Below are 20,804 nucleotides of genomic sequence, written 5' to 3'. Positions count from 1 at the left end.
ACTGCAGATCAGACTATGTAACAAAAGCGTTCTATATTTTTCTGTAGATTGCCATTAGCAAACAAGAAAATGCACGTCCAGAGGCAGCGTTTCTCATGGTAAGTGATTTTAATGTAGAGAAACAAATCCGTTTGACATTTTTACCAGCATGTGCAACTAGACACAAAAAAATATATTTAAACAAATATTTACTCTGTCACCTTTACTCCACACAGAAACCCATACAAATCTGACCATAATTCTATCCTCTATACTCTGATTCCTGTTCACAAGCAAAATAACTCAAAACAGGAAGTACCAGTGACGCGCTCAATTACAGAAGTGATCCAATGAAGCACAGACTGGAATATGTTTACATGTTTCACATCAGTCACCGGCTTCATTAATAAGTGCATTGACGACATCGTCCCCACAGTGACTGTACGTACATATCCAAACCAGAAGCTATGGAGGCAACATCCACACTTAGAGCTGCCGCTTTCAAGGAGTGGTATACTAATCCGGACGTGTATGAGAAATCCCACCATGACCTATGAAGAGCCATCAAACATGCAAAGCTTCAATAAAGGACTGATGCTCGAAAGTGGTAAAACTTGCTAACTATCACAGAATACAAAGGGAAACCCAGCCCTACCAGACGAGCTAAATGCCTTCCATGCTCGCTTCGAGGCAAGCGACACTGAACCACGCATGAGAGCACCAGCAGTACCGGACAACTGATAACGCTTTATGTAGCCAATGTGAATTAGACCTTTAACCTTTTCCCACGTGAGTTCCAACTATCTTTACCGGTCACCCCAGCGTGAGTTTTGTTATGCGCGTGATGTCAGAATGCACTCAATGTTCCAAAATGTGATTGTTACAGGACAGTTAACCCATGCTGCCCTCAAACCAAGGCATGCTGCCTGCAAATTATAGGCTGTTTCAACTTGTCAATATCAAATAATTTTTTAACCAGTTTTATTTTCGACCAACAGTTTGAATTGAGGTATGTTCTGCCTCATCATTCACATAGAAGTGACCAATTTAACTGATGCGGACAATTTACATTTGAGGCGTTACTGAACCGGACAAACCTCTATCGAACAAGAGCCCAAGAACAAACTTTCCCTCCCTGGCACATTTTCCGGCTGGCGCCTGCATTGCCTTCACTACTAACAACTTTGGACATGTGTAAGTTCCTTATCACGTTACCATTATAGTTTCTGTATATATTGTCGTCATTTATACTGTAGCACACTGTATGCATGTATAGAGCATTATGTATTTACTGTTATATTCACATTCAAGTACTGGTGACAAATCATACATTGTATAGATTGTAATGGACACGTGCGTAAAATACTTTTTTTAAGGTTGTACTGATTATGATGAGCTAATGCTAAGCTAATTGTCAGCTATGTTTTTTGATATCATACAATGCATTCTGGTTGTCACACCTGTCAGACCAAAGACATAATAACAAAACGAGGTTAAGGGTTACACTTTCAGAAATTATGGTAGATCACACACCCCCTTCAAAATGCATCCTGCAAACAGACCCAAATCATCTTGTAACCTTTCCATAATTGCTTGACACAAAAAAAAACACACGCTGCGGCGCACACAAATACCCATCGTCTGATAACTTACTGTAATTGCTATAAGCTAATTAATATCATGGTTTCTGTCAGCCAAGAGTTAACTAAATATGATCGTTTGTGTTAGGTCGCGCTCTCCTCAGTTAGTGCTACATTTTGCTATATAGCCTACATTTTCCCGGTTTGGATGAGAATGGCGTTATGCTGTCGCTACTTCTGTGAATGTCTGAACACTGCATACCAAAAAAAAGCTGCTCACATTGATGATATTACATTTTAAAAACTGTTGGTGCAAAATGCTTGTGAAAAAAAGTGTGGCCAGCTCAAACACTGACTGTTGCGTCAATCGGAACTGGACATTCTAAATAAGTGTTCTAATCACACCGGTTTGAGCGTACAAGGCCAGGACCACTGCAAAATGATCAGACCCGTGTGTTCATACGTGTCAAAGGGTTAAAACAAGTAAACATTCCACAAGGCTGCAGTGCCAGACTGATTACCAGGACACGTACTCAGAGCATGCAATGACAGTCTGGTGGGTGTCTTCACTCTTCCTCAAAATCAGCAAGACAAAGGAGCTGATTGTGGACTACAGGAAACGGAAGGACGAGCACACCCCATCCACATCGATGGGGCTGTAGTAGAGCAGGTCGAGAGCTTTAAAAACTCAGTCCACATCACTAAGGAATAAAAATGGTGCACACACCTTTGAGAAGGCACGGCAACGCGCTTCACCCTCAGGAGGCTGAAAAGACTTGGCATTGGCCCTCAGATCTTCAAAAAGTTCTCCAGCTGCACCATTGAGAGCATGTTGACTGGCTGCGTCACCACTTGGTATGGCAACTGCTTGACATCCGACCGCAGGGCACTATAGAGGGTAGCACGTACGGTCCAGTACATCATTGGGCCAATCTCCCTGCCACCCAGGACCACTATACCAGGTGTCAGAGGATGGCCCTAAAAATGGTAAGACTCCAGCCACCCAAGTCATAGACTGTTCTCTCTGCTACTGCACGGCACCGATGCACCAATTCTGGAACCAACAGGACCCTCTACAGCTCCTACCCCCCAAGTGATAAGACTACTAAATAGTTAACCAAATAGCTACCCGGACTACCTGCATTGACCCTCTTTGCACTAACACTTGACTCGTCACATTCGTTGCTGCTACTGTTCATTATCTATCCTGTTGCTTGGTCATTTTACCCCTACCCTATCTATATGTACATATCTATCTAGTACCCCTTCACATCGACTCAGTACTGGTACCCCATGTTTAAAGCCAAGTTATCATTAATTGTGTATTTATTCTTTATGTTATTATTTTTTACATATTTCTCTGTGTGGGGCTCGTAAGTAACCTTTTAACTGTTCGTCTACACCCGTTTACGAAGCATTGACAAATAGAATTTGATTGCTTTAAAGACTATAACCTCTAGACAACTCATCTGGTCACACAAACATCACCTGTAGAATGTCAACAATCTCAGCTACTTCACAACAACTAAAACATGGTCTGTTAGTGTACACAGACACACTCGGGTGCTCTCCTGTTCCACCTGCACTGCATCACAGTGACAGTCTCAGGGAGATCCCTTGTTGACTGTTATCAGACTGAGAAACACCTGCACCAGACTTGACTGATATACCCAAATTAATTCCAACATCACCTCACATGAACAAGCAACAAACAGTGACTTAACTGGCTTCCTTGGCTAGACATGAAATACAAATACCAATAATTACAACCCAATATACAGGGTTGGATCCTTCTTATTCAAAGCACATGTCGACAGTTCATCCCGCCCAACCTTTTCCCTAACAAAACAAGTCCACTCAGGAACCACCAGAACAGGTTAGCTGACAGGGGGAAAACACCTGTTGGGGGAATTCAACTTGAAGACCACCCGAACCACTAAAACAGTTATATGCAGCCATACACATTGTATAAATAACTGGTAATGACAAAAACAACCAAAGGCAACAGCAAACACATCTAATTAAATATGGTCGAGGGAGAACTTGTTCTTTAGTTCAGGCTTTGGTTTATCTTATAATCCTTCACGTGGGGAGAAAATATGGGACAGCTCAACCACCCTTACCTGTGTCAGGTGTAGTCAATACTGTATGCTTGCTTGTCCCCTCGTTTGAAGTGGGGCTGTTGTCACCACACTTCAGACGCTAAAACGACAAGAACATAGAAGTTACCGCGAAGGTTTAACAGTGAACATTTTAAGTTAAACATTCCAGTCTTGCATAGTGACTAGTCAAATTAATGAGTTGCACAAACCAAAAAGGTATTTTTGATCAACCAGCCATAGTAACACGAAAAACACTTCGCTAGCTATTATTGTTAGTCATCAAGAACATTCATATGGCAATCGGGACAAAATAAGTATTTAGATTTTTTTTGTACCTACAAAATGTTATTTTGCTTAAATTGATAGGTTTAACAGCCAGTTGAATGAGGTCGATTGAGGCCAGGATTATGTAAAATTCAAACAAAAGATCAGTCGGTGCATGGGCATTCAGGGAACGATGGCTACCCTGATTTTCAGATGGGTTTTCATCCAAACATATAGTTCACAGTAACTAGCTACGTTGAGCTAATAAAAACAATGGAATACCGTCAGCTAGCTAGTTATGAATTAACGTTACAAGGATGCAGCAAGTTTATTTCTAAAACTCGCGGGCTAGTTCGTTTGGTTGACCAGTTAGCTAACAAGAGGATTAGCTAACAAAGTTATCGTTAGCTGGCTAGCTTGTTTGACTAGCTAACCCGTTTACTAACCATCCATGGTGTGCCTAGATTAGCAGAAACTAGCTGGCAAGCTAACGTTAGTTGCTAACACACCGAGCAGTCTTGAGTTTGAATTGTTTGGTAGCTAGCTAGATAATAGGTCCTCCGCCTCCACTTGTGGTAGACACTGGCCTACTAGACAGACTTCAAGCTGGCTATCCGTGTAGAGCGGAATTTGGGCGTTTTAACCCCAATCACGGGCATTGGAAAAGTCGTGCTGATCTGTGCCCCAGTGACCACTCCTTGACGACACTGCGGTTTGCGAAGTAAAACACTGCCAAACGATCCATTCAATAGGCTTGTATATTTTATTTTACTTACATATCCGTCTCGTATTCTCGGCCTCTTCCTAACGTATTTATTTTATCCCCGTTTCTTTTTCTTCTTCTTTCCTGGTTTCTCGGTCAAACTCGGTCGGAGCAAAGCAACGGGACGAATACATAGGGGCTAGAGGGCGGGCATAACAGATCGATTTTTTTTAATATACCGTAAATACGGATAACAGTTGGCCGAACAAGATTCCGCCCAAGTAATGGTGTCACAGGTTGAAGAATGAACAGTCAGGAGCACAAAGCACACTAGAAAATGTACATCTCCACAAATATCCAACTGAATATTTATCCAAAAATATATATATATATATATATATATATATATATGACTATGACAGACAACTATGACAGACAAAATGAGGGGAAAAAAATCCAGAAAATCACATTGTAGGATTTTTAATGAATTTATTTGCAAATTATGGTGGAAAATAAGTATTTGGTCAATAACAAAAGTTTATCTCAATACTTTGTTATATACCCTTTGTTGGCAATGACAGAGGTCAAGGTTTTCACACACTGTTGCTGGTATTTTGGCCCATTCCTCCATGCAGATCTCCTCTAGAGCAGTGATGTTTTGGGGCTGTTGCTGGGCAACATGGACTTTCAACTCCCTCCAAAGATGTTCTATGGGTTTGAGATCTGGAGACTGGCTAGGCCACTCCAGGACATTGAAATGCTTCTTACGAAGCCACTCCTTTGTTGCCCGGGCGGTGTGTTTGGGATCATTGTCATGCTGAAAGACCCAGCCACGTTTCATCTTCAATGCCCTTGCTGATGGAAGGAGGTTTTCACTCAAAATCTCACGATACATGGCCCCATTCATTCTTTCCTTTACATGGATCAGTCGTCCTGGTCCCTTTGCAGAAAAACAGCCCCAAAGCATGATGTTTCCACCCCCATGCTTCACAGTAGGTATGGTGTTCTTTGGATGCAACTCAGCATTCTTTGTCCTCCAAACACAACGAACTGAGTTTTTACCAAAAAGTTAGATTTTGGTTTCATCTGACCATATGACATTCTCCCAATCTTCTTCTGGATCATCCAAATGCTCTCTAGCAAACTTCAGAAGGGCCTGGACATGTACTGGCTTAAGCAGGGGGACATGTCTGGCACTGCAGGATTTGAGTCCCTGGCGGCGTAGTGTGTTACTGATGGTAGGCTTTGTTACTTTGGTCCCAGCTCTCTGCAGGTCATTCACTAGGTCCCCCCGTGTGGTTCTGGGATTTTTGCTCACCGTTCTTGTGATCATTTTGACCCCACGGGGTGAGATCTTGCGTGGAGCCCCAGATCGAGGGAGATTATCAGTGGTCTTGTATGTCTTCCATTTCCTAATAATTGCTCCCACAGTTGATTTCTTCAAACCAAGCTGCTTACCTATTGCAGATTCAGTCTTCCCAGCCTTGTGCAGGTCTACAATTTTGTTTCTGGTGTCCTTTGACAGCTCTTTGGTCTTAGCCATAGTGGAGTTTGGAGTGTGACTGTTTGAGGTTGTGGACAGGTGTCTTTTATACTGATAACAAGTTCAAACAGGTGCCATTAATACAGGTAACGAGTGGAGGACAGAGGAGCCTCTTAAAGAAGAAGTTACAGGTCTGTGAGAGCCAGAAATCTTGCTTGTTTGTAGGTGACCAAATACTTATTTTCCACCATAATTTGCAAATAAATTCATAAAAAATCCTACAATGTGATTTTCTGGATTTTTTTCTTCTAATTTTGTCTGTCATAGTTGAAGTGTACCTATGATAAATTACAGGCCTCTCTCATCTTTTTAAGTGGGAGAACTTGCACAATTGGTGGCTGACTAAATACTTTTTTGCCCCACTGTATATGTATATTTTTTCAATTGGGATGGGTTCAAAACTTGATGTTGAAGTTGTGAAATGTCCGAGACTCACCCCCCAACAATGTAAGGAATGTCCCAATTTCCTGAAGATTCCTGAAGAGACCCCCATGATGGTGAAGAAAGAGTCTAAAAACCACAGTACAAGATTGCTAAAAGGAGGCAATGCTGCACTCTAGAGGTAAAACTACAAACAACTGTTTACTGTTATATGCAGTGACTACGAAAAGAATTCAGCAGACCGCTTGATTTCCACATCTTGTTACTTATTCTAAAATTAAATGTTTAAAAAATCCTCAGCAATCTACACACAAAACCCCATAATGACAAAGCAAAAACAAGTTTTTGTAAATGTTTTAAAAATAAAACATTAAAACATACCTTATTTACATAAATATTCAGACCCTTTGTTATGAGACTCAAAATGGAGATCAGGTGCATCCTGTTTCCATTGACAATCCTTGAGCTGTTTCTACAACTTGATTGGAGCCCACCTGTGGTATACTCAATTGATTGGACATGATTTGGAAAGGCACACAGCTGTCTATATAAAGTTCCACAGTTGACAGTGCATGTCAGAGCAAAAACCAAGCCATGTGATCGAAGGAATTGTCCATAGAGCTCTGGGACAGGATTGTGTCAAGGCACAGATCTGGGCAAGCGTACCAAAACATTTCTGCAGCATTGAAGATCTAAGAACACAGTAGCCTCCGTAATTATTTAATGGAAGAAGTTTGGAACTACCGAGACTCTTCCTAGAGCTGGCCGCTCGGCCAAACTGAGCAATCGGGGGAGACGGGCCTTGGTCAGGGAGGTGACCAAGAACCTGATGGTCACTCTGACAGAGCTCTAAAGTTCCTCTCTGGAGATGGGAGAACCTTCCAGAAGGACAAACATCTCTGCAGCAATCAACCAATCAGGGTTGTATGGTAAAGTGGTCAGACGGAAGCCACTCCTCAGTAAAAGGCACCTGACAGCCCGCTTGGAGTTTGCCAAAAGGCACCTAAAGGACTGTAAGACCATGAGAAACAAGATTCTCTGGTCTGATAAAACCAAGATTGGCCTGAATGCCAAGCGTCACGACAGGAGAAAAGCTGGCACTATCCCTACGGTAAAGCATGGTGGTGGCAACATCATGCTGTGGGGATGTTTTTCAGCTGCAGGGACTGGGAGACTAGTCAGGATCGAGGGGAAAGATGAACAGTGCAAAGTACAGAGACATCCTTGATGAAAGCCTACTCCAGAGCGCTCGGGACCTCAGACTGGGGTGAAGGTTCACCTTACAACAGATCAACGACCCTAAGCACACAGCCAAGACAACGCAGGAGTGGCTTCGGGACAAGTCTCAATGACCTTGAGTGGCCTAACCAGAGGTCGGACTTGAACCCAATCGAACATCTCTGAAGAGACCTGAAAATAGCTGTGCAGCGATGCTCCCCATCCAACCTGACAGACCTTGAGAGGATCTGCAGAGAAAAATTTGAGAATCTCCCGAAATACAGGTGTGCCAAGCTTGTAGCGTCATATCCAAGAAGAATCAAGACTGTAATCGCTGCTAAAGTTGCTTTTTAACAAAGTACTGAGTATAGGGTCTGAATACTTAAATAACTGATATCAGTTTTTAATAAATTAGGACAATTTTCTAAAAACCTGTTTTTGCTTTATCATTATGGGGTATTGTGTGCAGATGGGGGAAAATCTAATCAATTTTAGAATAAGGCTGTAACATAACAATGTGGAAAAAGTCAAGGGGTCTGAATACTTTCCGAAGGCACTGTATATATGAGTAATGGCTTAGTAGTGCAGCCACTGAGTCAGAAAAAAAGCATTTGCTCATTCATTCCTTCATATCAAAACACACTGTTTATTTATTTCGGCCAGAGTAGGTTACTTACTAAAATCTACTCATACAGCAACTTTATGTAGTATGTCCATTAAATCCGAGACAGACAACAGAGTATAAATCAGGGAGATTGGAAGAATAAGAGCGACGGGACAGATGTGGATTCCAGTCTGGGGCTGGAAGTGTGAGAGAATGTATTAATTGTTTTTGTTGATATACACTGAACAAAAAATATAAACGCAACGTGTAGTGTTGGTCCTATGTTTCATGAGCTGAAATAAAAGATCCCAGAAACTTTACATATGCAAAAAATGCTTATTCTCAATGTTGTGCACAAATTTGCTTACATCCCTGTTAGTGAGCATTTATCCTTTGCCAAGATAATCCATCCATCTGACAGGTGTGGCATATTAAGAAGCTGATTAAGCAACATGATCTGGGGACAATAAGGCCAATCTAAAATGTGCAGTTTTGTCACACAACACAATGTCACAGATGTCTCCAGTTGAGGGAGCATTGGAATGCTGACTGCAGGAATGTCCACCATAGCTGTTCCCAGAGAATGTAATGTTAATGTCAAAGAATGTAATGTAAATTTCTCTACCATAAGCTGCCTCCAACGTCGTTTTAGAGAATTTGGCAGTACGTCCAACCGGCCTCACAACCGCAGACCACATTGTGAACCACGCCAGCACAGGACCTCTGGCTTCTTCACCTGCGGCATGGTCTGAGACCAGCCACCCGGACAGCTGATGAAACTGTGGGTTTGCACAACTGAAGAATTTCTGCAAACTGTCAGAAACAGTCTCAGTGAAGCTCGTTGTCCTCACCAGGGTCTCAACCTGACTGCAATTCGGAGTCGTAACCGACTTCAGTGGGCAAATGCTCACCTTCAATGGCCACTGGCACGCTGGAGAAGTGTGCTCTTCATGGATGAATCCCAGTTTGAACTGGACCGGGCAGATGACAGACAGCATGTATGGCTTGTGTGGGTGAGCGGTTTGCTGATATCAACATTGTGAACAGAGTGCCCCATGGTGACGGTGGGGTTATGCTATGGGCAGGCATAAGCTACGGACAACAAACACAATTGCATTTTAGCGATGGCAATTTGAATGTGCAGAGATACCGTGATGAGATCCTGGAGGCCCATTGTCGTGCAATTCATCTACCACCATCACTTCATGTTTCAGCATGATAATGCACGGCCCCATGTCACATGGATCTGAACACAATTCCTGGAGGCTAAAAATGTCCCAGTTCTTCCATGGCCTGCATATTCACCAGACATGTCACCCATTGAGCAGGTTTGGGATGCTCTGGATCAACATTGTCGACAGCATGTTCCAGTTCCCGCCAATATGCAGCAACTTCGCACAGCCATTGAAGAGGAGTGGGACAACATTCCACAAGCCACAATCAACAGCCTGATCAACTCTATGCAAAGGAGGATTCACACTGTTTGAGGCAAATGGTGGTCACACCAGATACTGACTAGTTTTCTGATCCACACCACGCCCTACTTAAAAAAAAAGTCATGTGAAATCCATAGATTAGGGCATAATGGGTTTATTTCAATTGACTGATTTCCTTATATGAACTATAACTCAGTAAAATCTTTGAAATTGTTGCATGTTGCGTTTATATTTTTGTTCACTGTATATTATTATTTTTGCTCAAAAACGCTGTTAATTTATGTAATACTTCATATACTTTGCTTTGGCCACAGTGGCAACAACCCATTTATGCCAATAAAGCATATATGGAATTGAATTGAGAGAGAGAGAATGAGAACAAGAATGAGAGAATGCTGAAGAAAAATAAAGAACCTAAAGCCCCACAGAGTTTCGGTGTCAGAGTGTCAGCGTCCCTGCCTGCTCTGGGTGTGTGACCATGTGTCTGCGCAGGTTGCTGGGGTTGTTGAAAGAGGCTCCACAGTGGGAGCAGCTGTAGGGTTTCTCCCCAGAGTGGGTCCTCAGATGGATGGTCAGGCTTCCATTCTGGGTGAAACCCTTCCCACACAGGGAGCACATGTAAGGTTTCTCCCCTGTATGAATACGCATGTGGACCCTCAGTGTCGTCTTGTTGACAAACGAGTTCCCACACAGGTTGCATATGACAGGCTTCTCTCCTGTGTGGACCGCTCGGTGGCGGATCAAGTCAAGCCGGCGAGAGAAGCGCTTCCCACAGTCGCTACAGAACAACGGCTTGGTACCATGGGGGACGTGGTGTCGCTGGAACTGGTTTACAAGACTAGGGCGCCTCACAGTCACACCCCCTGTTACCAAGGTTGTTGTTGGGGTCGTTGGGGTGGTTTCTAGGGAAGCTACCTGTACGATTTTCAGACCCCGTCCTCCTGTATCCCCTCTCGGCAGACCCCCTCTGTCACTCTGCAAACCCCTCATTTGGGGGTTGCCTTGCAGTGGTTCCCCAATAGAATGAGTATTCAGCTGTATCTGATGGCTGATTGTGTGGTCCGGCAGCAGACCAGAGTGTGAGGGCAAACTCTGAGGTAGTTCTGGGGCTCTGAAGAAAGGGTAGTTCTCAGTACTGGTCACGCTGCACAGCGCTCCTTCACCTCGACCATGACCGTGAGGGTCATTCATGCTGTATGGTCCCTCATCGTGACCTAGTCTCTGGGTGGCATGTTCCGGCTGTGGTGTCACCATGGTAACATTCTCACCACAAATATCGTCATGACCTACGGGAAACAAAACGATAATATCATCTGGTAGTTATCTGGCTGTCAATTGTCTATATACCATCCCATCATTTTCTTCCTTCTCTTCTTCGTCCTCTACACACCTGCATCTGGCCCACATCCTCCAAAGTCATCCTCAGGACCCTCCTCATCTTTTATCAAGATGACATCTGGACTCTCCACATCTGCACACTGAACCATAAACACACTCATTTACACAGACATGTAAACATTTCTAGAGTAGTAGTAGCCTATGTCAGAAATGTGTGATGAGTTGTTAATATTGCCACTCACCTCTTTTTTGACTGTGGATGGTATCTCCTCTTCCCCTATTGTAATTGGGGCATCATCCCTGCTGTAAATGGATGTCTGGTGCTCAGGTGTCTTATCTATGAGGGAGAGCAAAGGTCAAAAAACATTCCTCTTCCAACATATTATGTTCAATTGACTGGAGTGTATTCATTAGTCAGATTCAGTTGCAAAACCGGTTGTCCTAGAGAAAACAGTTTACTTTAGGAAGCAAAAGGAAGAAAACTGAACAAAACGAGAAGGGTCCAAACTAAATTTGGCCAATATAAACGGTTGTTTATGTTGCAAAATGTTTTTCGTTTGGAGTAAACGGAATCCAACGGAATCCACCCAGAGATGATGAGGCGAAGCAAGAGGGATAACTTGGCCCAAAATCTGTATTTTCCAGCAGGTGGCGATTTTTTCTCACCAAGCGAAGTCTTTGTATGGAGGTGAATGAAAGTGTCGAATTTTGTTAACAAAATGTTGTATTTATTATTTGCTATGTGTGGCTTATTTGATCGAATATAAGTGTTGTAATGATTCGGTTGTTTTGAGTGTACTAATATAAGTAGGACACGTGACATCCCGGCAACTTTGAGAAAAAACACTTTATATCAGAGTTGTGCCTGGTCGTCACTAGTTACCTCAAACACAAAGTCCTAAACCCCGCCCATTTCGACTACTTCTCAAAATGTGATTTTAACCCAACCCCTAACCACATGTATAACCTTAAATTAAGACCAAATAGCAAATGTTTGTTTTCATGAATTTTTATGATATAGCCTATTTTGATTTAGTGACTTTGTGCCCGTTGTTCACATGCGTATCTGCCCTCTCGTTGGCTAGAACGGTCCCACCTGACAGAGTCTCCTCCCGACTGCCTTCCATTTTTTAAGACATTTTGTTAGAGCGGCCACTAGAGTATCTGGTTAATATAATGGATCATCTGTGAAACACCCATGTCTCACAGATAGCAGTTTGAGAACCTCAACCAACCTGCGAGTTTCCCCCGAGGCCTGCATAAAGTTCTGCTGAAAGAAAAGCGACTGCCCCGCGGTGTACTCGCCCTTTGTAGTCGCAGGGTGAAAAGCTCGTTCTTCATCACCTTCATCCTCATTTTCAGAGCTTCGTTTTCTTTGTAGCTGCGAGAAATCTCCAACTGCAAATCAGCCGAGCTCTCGGAAAAGAGTTGACTTATCTCGTCAACGGCTGCTCTAGCAAGCACGTCCATTATCGAGGCAAGTTGTGTCTGTACAGACAGATGAGCCTGCATGTTTGTTGACATCGATAGCTGGCGAGATTAACGACAGAGGGAAAAATTGGAAAAGATCAGACAAACTGTGACGCGTCTGTCTGTGTACACAAAACGACTTCCGGTGAATAACGCAGCTCACCGTAATTATACGAAGACGTCCGCTGACTTTTTTCGGAGTAGCAAATATGGTGTACTAAGTCACCACAGGATCGTTGGAATGAGCGACCATTGATTAGTGACATTGGTGGAAAAAGTACTCAATTGTCATATTTGAGTAAAAGTTAACTTAATAGAAAATGACTCAAGTGATAGTCATCCAGTAAAATACTACATGAGTAAAAGTCTAAAAGTATCTGGTTTTAAATGTACTGTGGTGGAAAAGGTACGCAATTGTCATACTTGAGTAAAAGTAAAAAGTAAATGCTATACAACAAATTCCTTGTATTAAGCAAACCAGACTGCACGGTGTTCTTGTTTTTTTTTATTTTACAGCCAGCCATGGGCACACTCCATCATCCCAACACATAATTTACAAACACAGCATTTGTGTTTAGTGAGTCCGCCAGATCAGAGGCATTTGGGATGAAAACGTATTATTTTGGCAGGTGTGATTTTTAAACCAAACTCTAACCACACTGCTAACCTTATGCCTAACCTTAAATTAAGACCAATTTTTACGATATAGCCATTTTTACTTTTTGCCGTGACAACTGTACAGTCGTGGCCAAAAGTTTTGACAATGACACAAATATTAATTTTCACAAAGTCTGCTGCCTCAGTGTCTTTAGATATTTTTGTCAGATGTTACTATGGAATACTGAAGTATAATTACAAGCATTTCATATGTGTCAAAGGCTTTTATTGACAATTACATGAAGTTGATGCAAAGAGTCAATATTTGCAGTGTTGACCTTTCTTTTTCAAGACCTCTGCAATCTGCACTGGCATGCTGTCAATTAACTCCTGGGCAACATCCTGACTGATGGCAGCCCATTCTTGCATAATCAATGCTTGGAGTTTGTCAGAATTTGTGGGTTTTTGTTTATCCACCCGCCTCTTGAGGATTGACCACAAGTTCTCAATGAGATTAAGGTCTGGGGAGTTTCCTGGCCATGGACCCAAAATATCGATGTTTTGTTCCCCGAGCCACTTAGTTATCACTTTTGATAACTGTTCGTCACCAAACTGTTGTTCATCACCAAACTGTTCCTGGATGGTTGGGAGAAGTTGCTCTCGGAGGATGAGTTAGTACCATTCTTTATTCAATGGCTGTGTTCTAGGCAAAATTGTGACTGAGCCCACTCCCTTGGCTGAGAAGCAACCCCACACATGAATGGTCTCGGGATGCTTTACTGTTGGCATGACACAGGACTGATGGTAGCGCTCACTTGTCTTCTCCGGACAAGCTTTTTTCCGGATGACCCAAACAATCGGAAAGGGGATTCATTAGAGACAATGACTTTACCCCCGTCATCAGCAGTCCAATCCCTGTACCTTTTGCAGAATATCAGTCTGTCCCTGATGTTTTTCCTGGAGAGAAGTGGCTTCTTTGCTGCCCTTCTAGACACCAGGCCATCCTCCAAAAGTCTTTGCCTCACTGTGCATGCAGATGCACTCACACCTGCCTGCTGCCATTCCTGATCAAGCTCTGTACTGATGGTGCCCCGATCGCGCAGCTGAATCAACTTTAGGAGACGGTCCTGGTGCTTGCTGGACATTCTTGGGCACCCTGAAGCCTTCTTCACAACAATTGAACCGCTCTTCTTGAAGAGCGACCTAAAACAACAATATAGCAAGGTCAGATGATGTCAACCCTTCTTGACTTCTTTTCCACTTGTTAAGTGCCGTTTGTTAAGTGTGTTTTGTCCTATATTTATATATTTTATTTTTAATCCCAGCCCCAGTCCCTGCAGGAGGCCATTAGCCTTTTGGTAGGCCATCATTGTAAATAAGAATATGTTCTTAACTGACTTGCCTAGTTAAATAAAGGTTCAATAAAAATAATACATCCGCATACAAACATGGTCTCTTTCTTGAGTAAGGCGGGTGTTTCAGCCTAGCTCAGTTCTTTCTGTGGTGGAGGGGCAGTCAGCGAAAATACAGAGTTTAAGCATTAGTAATCTTCTCTAGTTGCGCCGTGATTGGCTCAGTCACTCATGGGGACACTATGTCTCCGCAGAATCTACAGGGAAAGCTAGGCAATTCAAGCCCCTTTGGGTGCTGTCACAGATTTACATTAGAAGTGGCGGTCCATGAAGGCTCAATGCCATTGGCCACACATAAAATGACGTCAAATCATGTTTTTCTAAAGTAGCTTTGATTGGACTATTCATGTCAACGTCATACTTTCACAATCTTAGCTAGCAAGTTAGACAAGCAGTCATTATCATGAATCACATCAACAATCTCCTGGCAAATCCTTTTCATATGAAGATAAATTATAGATAAAACTTATCAGCGCTCATCGGCCATTGGACATAAACATTACACAACAAGCCGAAAGTCGCAAATGTAACAATAAGTGGTTTTGAAGGAATCAATGGCTAACTGCAAGCGTCACAAAGCAATCACTATTTTGCTTCCCTTGCCTGCTATTAGGTGGAGAGGGTGTGTGGTCCAAGTCTGGGTTTAAGGATTTAAAACATCTGTCTGAAAGGGTCTATTTTCCAAGTTTAAAAGGATAAACATTCACATGCAACACCATGGACCAGAAAAGGTTGAATACAATGGCCATGCTGTCAATCTGGCATGATTTCTGCTGCGTTCAAGACAACTGGGAACTCAGAAAAAAAACTAGCTCCGACTGGGAAAATACGTTTTGAACGGTCATCCAACTCGGGAACTCGGGCCTCTTTCTAGAGCTCCGACCTGAAGATTACTGACGTCATGATTCAACCTTGTTTTTTCAGAATTCTCAGTTGTCTTGAAAGCACCATAAATCCAGAGAATGACTAAGTTTGCACACAAGGACCACGGCTCAACGTTCAAGTTAGCACAGCATAACTTTTTTACTTAAGTAGGCAAGTCAGTTATAAACAAACTCTTATTTTCAATGACAGGCTAGTGGGTTAATTGCCTTGTCTGTCTACAATTATTTTCTCAGTGGTTTAACTGCCTTGTCTGGCCCCACAGGTAGAACAACAGTTTTTTACCTTGTCAGCTTGAGGATTCGATCCAGCAACCTATCAATTACCGGCCTAACGCTCTAACCACTAGGCTACCTGCCGCCATAACAACAGTCCAAAAATGTACTGTATGCTGCTGCATAAATTGTGTAATATGCTAGGGAGATATCCTGTAGCTAAGAATGTAATACTAAGTGTATGTTGTGTAGTAAGCTGTTAATAGCCCATGTGCCTCACCTTAAGAATTTGGAACCTGTCCCCCTCAGAATTTAGCCTACTGTTCTGACTTGGTGGTGCACAGAAATGTAATCATCGAATATTGTAAGCTCCTTCATTGTCTGCTTATATGCCCACGTTATTTGTCCTATGTTTCTGATTTGATGTACAGAATACTGTAAGAACAGCCCGTTCAGCCCAAAAGACCAGCCCAAAAGTGCTGAAAAAATGCTTATATCAACTACTCGCTCATTAATGTCTTAATCGAAATTACGGCTTGCCTCGTATCCGCACATCGTTCCCTTAAACCATAGTTTGTACAATTATTATATTGCTTATATAGGTATATCTCATTCATATCTTAGAATTTTTGTTAATGTTGGAATTATTTCATTGTTTTGCTTACTTTGTGTATTATAATTAGCTCATGTTCTTTTCTTCACGAGGAGGAGAGACTATATAATGTTGTTTGGTCTGTAACCATGTTTGCCAGTGACAATCTCTTCCCATTCATATATATTTTTGTTAAACAACAAGTTAAGTAATAGACCCTGTTATTATAGTTGATATTTCAAGGGTTGTAATGTTAGCGCAATGTGTGTCGGTATATTGTCTATAAAAGTGGATCCTCGTGATTGTATTTTCCTTACTTTTTAGATCACATAGGCCTAATAAAATAATAAAATGTTGTGTAGTGGTTTTGCTGGCATGCACCTAAAAAACTTGGTTGAGTTGCCCCATCAAGATATACATACTAAAATCGCCACTGACAAGGACAGACGACTCTTCCTGCCATTAACCACACGATTCATCAAGCGTACATTGACCACTCCAGGAATTTTATTTAACATTTCAATGTCAACTTCTTCCAAAACTCAAGAAATTACTAATTTAATAGGTGCCCTGTGCCGTAGCTCAAAGCACAACAGGCCATCAGACTGTTAAACAGTCACCACTAACATTGAGTGGCTGCTGCCAACACACTGACTCAACTCTAGCCACTTTAATAATGAGAATTGATGTAAATAATATCACTAGCCACTTTAAACAATGCTACTTAATATAATGTTTACATACCCTACATTATTCATGTGATATGTATACGTATATACTATACTCTATATCATCTACTGCATCTTTATGTAATACATGTATCACTAGCCACTTTAAACTATGCCACTTTGTTTACATACTCATCTCATATGTCTATACCTTACTCGATACCATCTACTGCATCTTGCCTATGCCGCTCTGTACCATCACTCATTCATATATCTTTATATACATATTCTTTATCCCTTTACACTTGTGTGTATAAGGTAGTAGTTTTGGAATTGTTAGTTAGATTACTCGTTGGTTATTACTGCATTGTCGGAACTAGAAGCACAAGCATTTCGCTACACTCGCATTAACATCTGCTAACCATGTGTATGTGACAAATACATTTGATTTGATTATTTTGATTTGATTTGAACACACAATAATCTCCAAATTGAGAGAGATCCATATAATTCCAGTTGATACTTCTCGTGATCTTCACAGATTTTACTTTTACTTTGCTTTCTCCACCACTTTGGATATTTTCATTGGATTCACCAAGTCGTGTGTACATAATCCCAGAAAACACACTCCTACCAGATACGATGGGGAATCATCAACACTTTGTTTTCTTTTTAATATGAATTTAGCTTATTTTCCCATTCAACATTTCCAATGCCATCCAATTCAAGCTCCATCTTCCAGCATCTCTTATTAACCAGACCATCATCCTTTTCAGTAGAAAGTGCAAATATGACACAACTTTAAATTCTTAAATGTCAGGTTGTATGATATATTGCCACAAATCTAATGCAGATTGATGCTATTCCATATTTATACAAAAGTTTCTGAAAAAACTTATACACTTCTATTTTTGCAATTTGAATTAGATTTATCAAAACTTAAATGCCAACAAGGGGAAACTTAGTCAGTTGTCCAACCGAATGCATTCAACCGAAATGTGTCTTCTGCAATTAACCCAACCTCTCTGAATTAGAGAGGTGAGCTGCCTTAATTGACATCCATGTCATCGGCACCTGTGAATTAGTTGTTGTTAGCAGACTTTTTCGCCTTACCGGCTCGGGGATTCAGAACAGCAACCTTTCGGTTACTGGCCCAATGCTCTTTGCCTTTACCATAGATTGCTGTTTATGTATCTAGTCATGTATATTTTGATAATCATTATCACTAGTATTGCAAGCATATCTGACATTAGCTAGCTAGTGGCAACTAACGTTAGCCTACCTCAATACAACTCGGATTTGGCTTGGCAGCACGATAACATTAAAAAAGAAGGCGAATAATTAGTAGGAAAACCGTTTGTCATGATTATGATTTTGCCAGATTGACTTCAGATGCAGTATAACTTTAGCCAGCTTACTAAGATTGAGGGGACCACCATATTTTAGCAAGCTAACATTAGCATTGCTAGCTATTTTTGATTAACTTTGTTAGTGTGATGGAACATTTTATGTTGGTGCTTTTCTATTTATACATTTCTGTGTTCTATGTTTGTGCTTTTCAGGTGACAGATTTTTTTTCTTCAGGTGACTGATTGAAAGAACCCTCACTATCAGTATCTGCAATTTGGCAGTACGCCTAGACCCTTATTTTGAGAACAAAATATCTCAGTTTCAAGGTCTCAGCTTAGAGAGAAGAAGCCTCGTGAGGTATTGGTCTGTCACATGCATGACCCAGTATTGGTCGGTCACATGAATGAAGCAAACGTTAATGATTAATTCATTTTGATTAAGCTAAATCATGCAAATATGACTTTTGTGCAGTATATAAGAGAACTAATGGGACTGCCCCGTGAGAGACTTCAGACCGGTAGTTTATGCATCTAAGTTTGACTGTGACCTCTCCAGCTTGCTGACAATAAAGAGTGATTCATTTAATATTGACTTTGAGTGTCCTGTGTAAGAATTTCCACAACAATTTGTTGTCATGAACTGGATCAGTGATTCCACCTGTGGAGCATCCCAGGGAAGGTCTGCGAGGGAGACATCGGTGCCGCATTCCCTAGTGGGAAAGAATAAAGGAATTTCCCGTCTGACCAAAGACGACGTGGACCCGCCCAGACCAGACTTTTACTGAGAGCTGCCCGGGGGAAGATACCAGATCCGCAAACTTCTGAGGGACATGTCTTCTGAATTCCAGTAAGTCAATTAATGTAATTCAGGTGAGCAACGCATTAAAAGGTACCCACAGTCTTATAGGGAGAAGGATATTCACTAGTTTTATGAGAAGACTAGAGCGAGGAAGTAACTGTAACATGGAAAGCCCCGCTGACAGCTGTCTTTATATAAGGGCACAGGGCGAGACCCAGATGCAGACAAAGGAGGCAGATGGTTCGAGTCTCTGATATTTATTAGTATCCAAGGGGCAGACAAGAGAATGGTCGTGGACAGGCAAGAAGATCATAACAAGGTCAGAGTCCGGGCAGGCAAGGGTCATAACCCGGGAGGACTAGCAAAAGAAAGATAAGAAAAAGCAGGAGCACGGGAAAAACATGCTGGTTGACTTGACAAGATGAACTGGCACAGAGAGACAGAAAACACAGGGATAAATACACCGGGGAAAATAAGCGACACCTGGAGGGGGTGGAGACAATCACAAGGACAGGTGAAACAGATCCGGGCGTGAGACTGTAGGCATTTATAAGAAACGTCTATGTGGTCTGCAGCCCCTACAAATAACACAAGGTATTTTTGAATACATGATAACATGATAACATGTCTCATTGGAGATAACATGATTACACGTCTCATTAGTAACAAGGGTAACATGACCTTAGATTACATGAGGATAGCATGACTCATCAGTAGAGTTTGATGGTATAACGTTGTTATATTGCAGACTTGTTTACGTGCTGCTGTGCGTTTTGTTGCTAACCTTACTTTGCTACCTAACAACTTTACGGTTTTTACTTTTTAATTTTCGTTTATATTTTTAGTTTTTCCCTCACTCAACTTTTTTTTTCTTTTTCATTCAACTTTTTCACTCCGGACGCTTTATCTGGACGTGGTTCGTCAGGACCTCCACCAGCCGAAGCTAAGTAGTAACATTAACATGATGCCTTCTAATTGCAGTCGCTGTACTCATAATATACAGGAGAACGATCGCCTGACAGCAAGGATAGCTGTGCTGCAAGCCCAGCTTCAGATGCAATCGTTAGGCAAGGGTAACTTCAGTGTAGGAAAGGATGAAACAACGTCTGTGACACCAGTAAGTACAGATAGTAGTATAAATCCCCTCACATGGACCCCGCAGCCGGACAACTTTCTCATGGCTTCTGAAGGGAAATGCTGTAGGAATGCTCAACCGGTGTCGCTCATTCAGCCGACAGAAACTTTCAACCGGTTCTCCCCATTAAGCAGCGAGTTGGAGTCAGAGGCCGAGTCTTCTCTGGTCTCTACTCCTCCCGTTACGGGGTCTGAGACGCCGAAGCCTCCCACCATTAGCGCTGACAAATTGAAAACCAGAGTCATTGGCGACTCCATTACCCATAGTATTAGACTTAAAACGAATCATCCAGCGATCATACACTGTTTACTAAGAGGCAGGGCTACCAACGTTAAGGCTAATCTGAAGATGGTGCTGGCTAAAGCTAAAACTGGCAAGTGTAGAGAGTATATGGATAATGTTATCCATGTCGGCACCAACGATGTTAGGATTAAACAGTCAGAGGTCACCAAGAGCAACATAGCTTCGCCGTGTAAATCAGCTATAAGGATGTGTCGCCATCGAGTAATTGTCTCTGGTCCCCTCCCAGTTAGGGGG

At 42.0% G+C, this 20,804-nt stretch overlaps 2 protein-coding genes across 16 annotated transcripts in view; both read right to left on the bottom strand.

The window, feature by feature from the left end:
- LOC110488843 (catenin delta-1) overlaps window positions 1–4,859 on the bottom strand; it is a 44,371-nt gene extending 39,512 nt beyond the window's left edge. For 6 of the 15 annotated variants that reach the window (XM_036942985.1, XM_036942993.1, XM_036942995.1 and 3 more), the window contains exons 1-2: window positions 4,702–4,859; window positions 3,683–3,761 (exon numbers count right to left, since the gene is read on the bottom strand). Coding sequence is in view for 4 of the 15 variants with exons in the window: in XM_036942982.1 (XP_036798877.1) it covers window positions 3,683–3,761; window positions 4,372–4,374 (82 nt within the window). In the remaining 11 variants the exon portion in view is untranslated. Of the gene's footprint in view, window positions 1–3,682; window positions 3,762–3,996; window positions 4,016–4,371; window positions 4,619–4,701 lie in introns of those variants that run through there. The other 9 variants (XM_036942982.1, XM_036942984.1, XM_036942987.1 and 6 more) reach the window with 7 other exon arrangements.
- Window positions 4,860–9,948: 5,089 nt separating this feature from the next.
- LOC110488842 (zinc finger protein 252) lies at window positions 9,949–12,742 on the bottom strand. Its single transcript, XM_021561263.2, has 4 exons — window positions 12,384–12,742; window positions 11,391–11,485; window positions 11,201–11,288; window positions 9,949–11,096 (listed from the first exon to the last, which is right to left on the bottom strand). The coding sequence occupies exons 1-4, from the start codon at window positions 12,670–12,672 to the stop codon at window positions 10,249–10,251; spliced, it is 1,320 nt and encodes a 439-aa protein (XP_021416938.2). The 5' UTR covers window positions 12,673–12,742; the 3' UTR covers window positions 9,949–10,248.
- Between the last annotated feature and the right edge of the window lie 8,062 nt (window positions 12,743–20,804).

This window comes from Oncorhynchus mykiss, chromosome 14 (genome assembly GCF_013265735.2).
Source record: "Oncorhynchus mykiss isolate Arlee chromosome 14, USDA_OmykA_1.1, whole genome shotgun sequence".
Lineage (NCBI taxonomy): Eukaryota > Metazoa > Chordata > Actinopteri > Salmoniformes > Salmonidae > Oncorhynchus > Oncorhynchus mykiss.
This window is presented reverse-complemented; position numbering and strand designations above follow the sequence as displayed.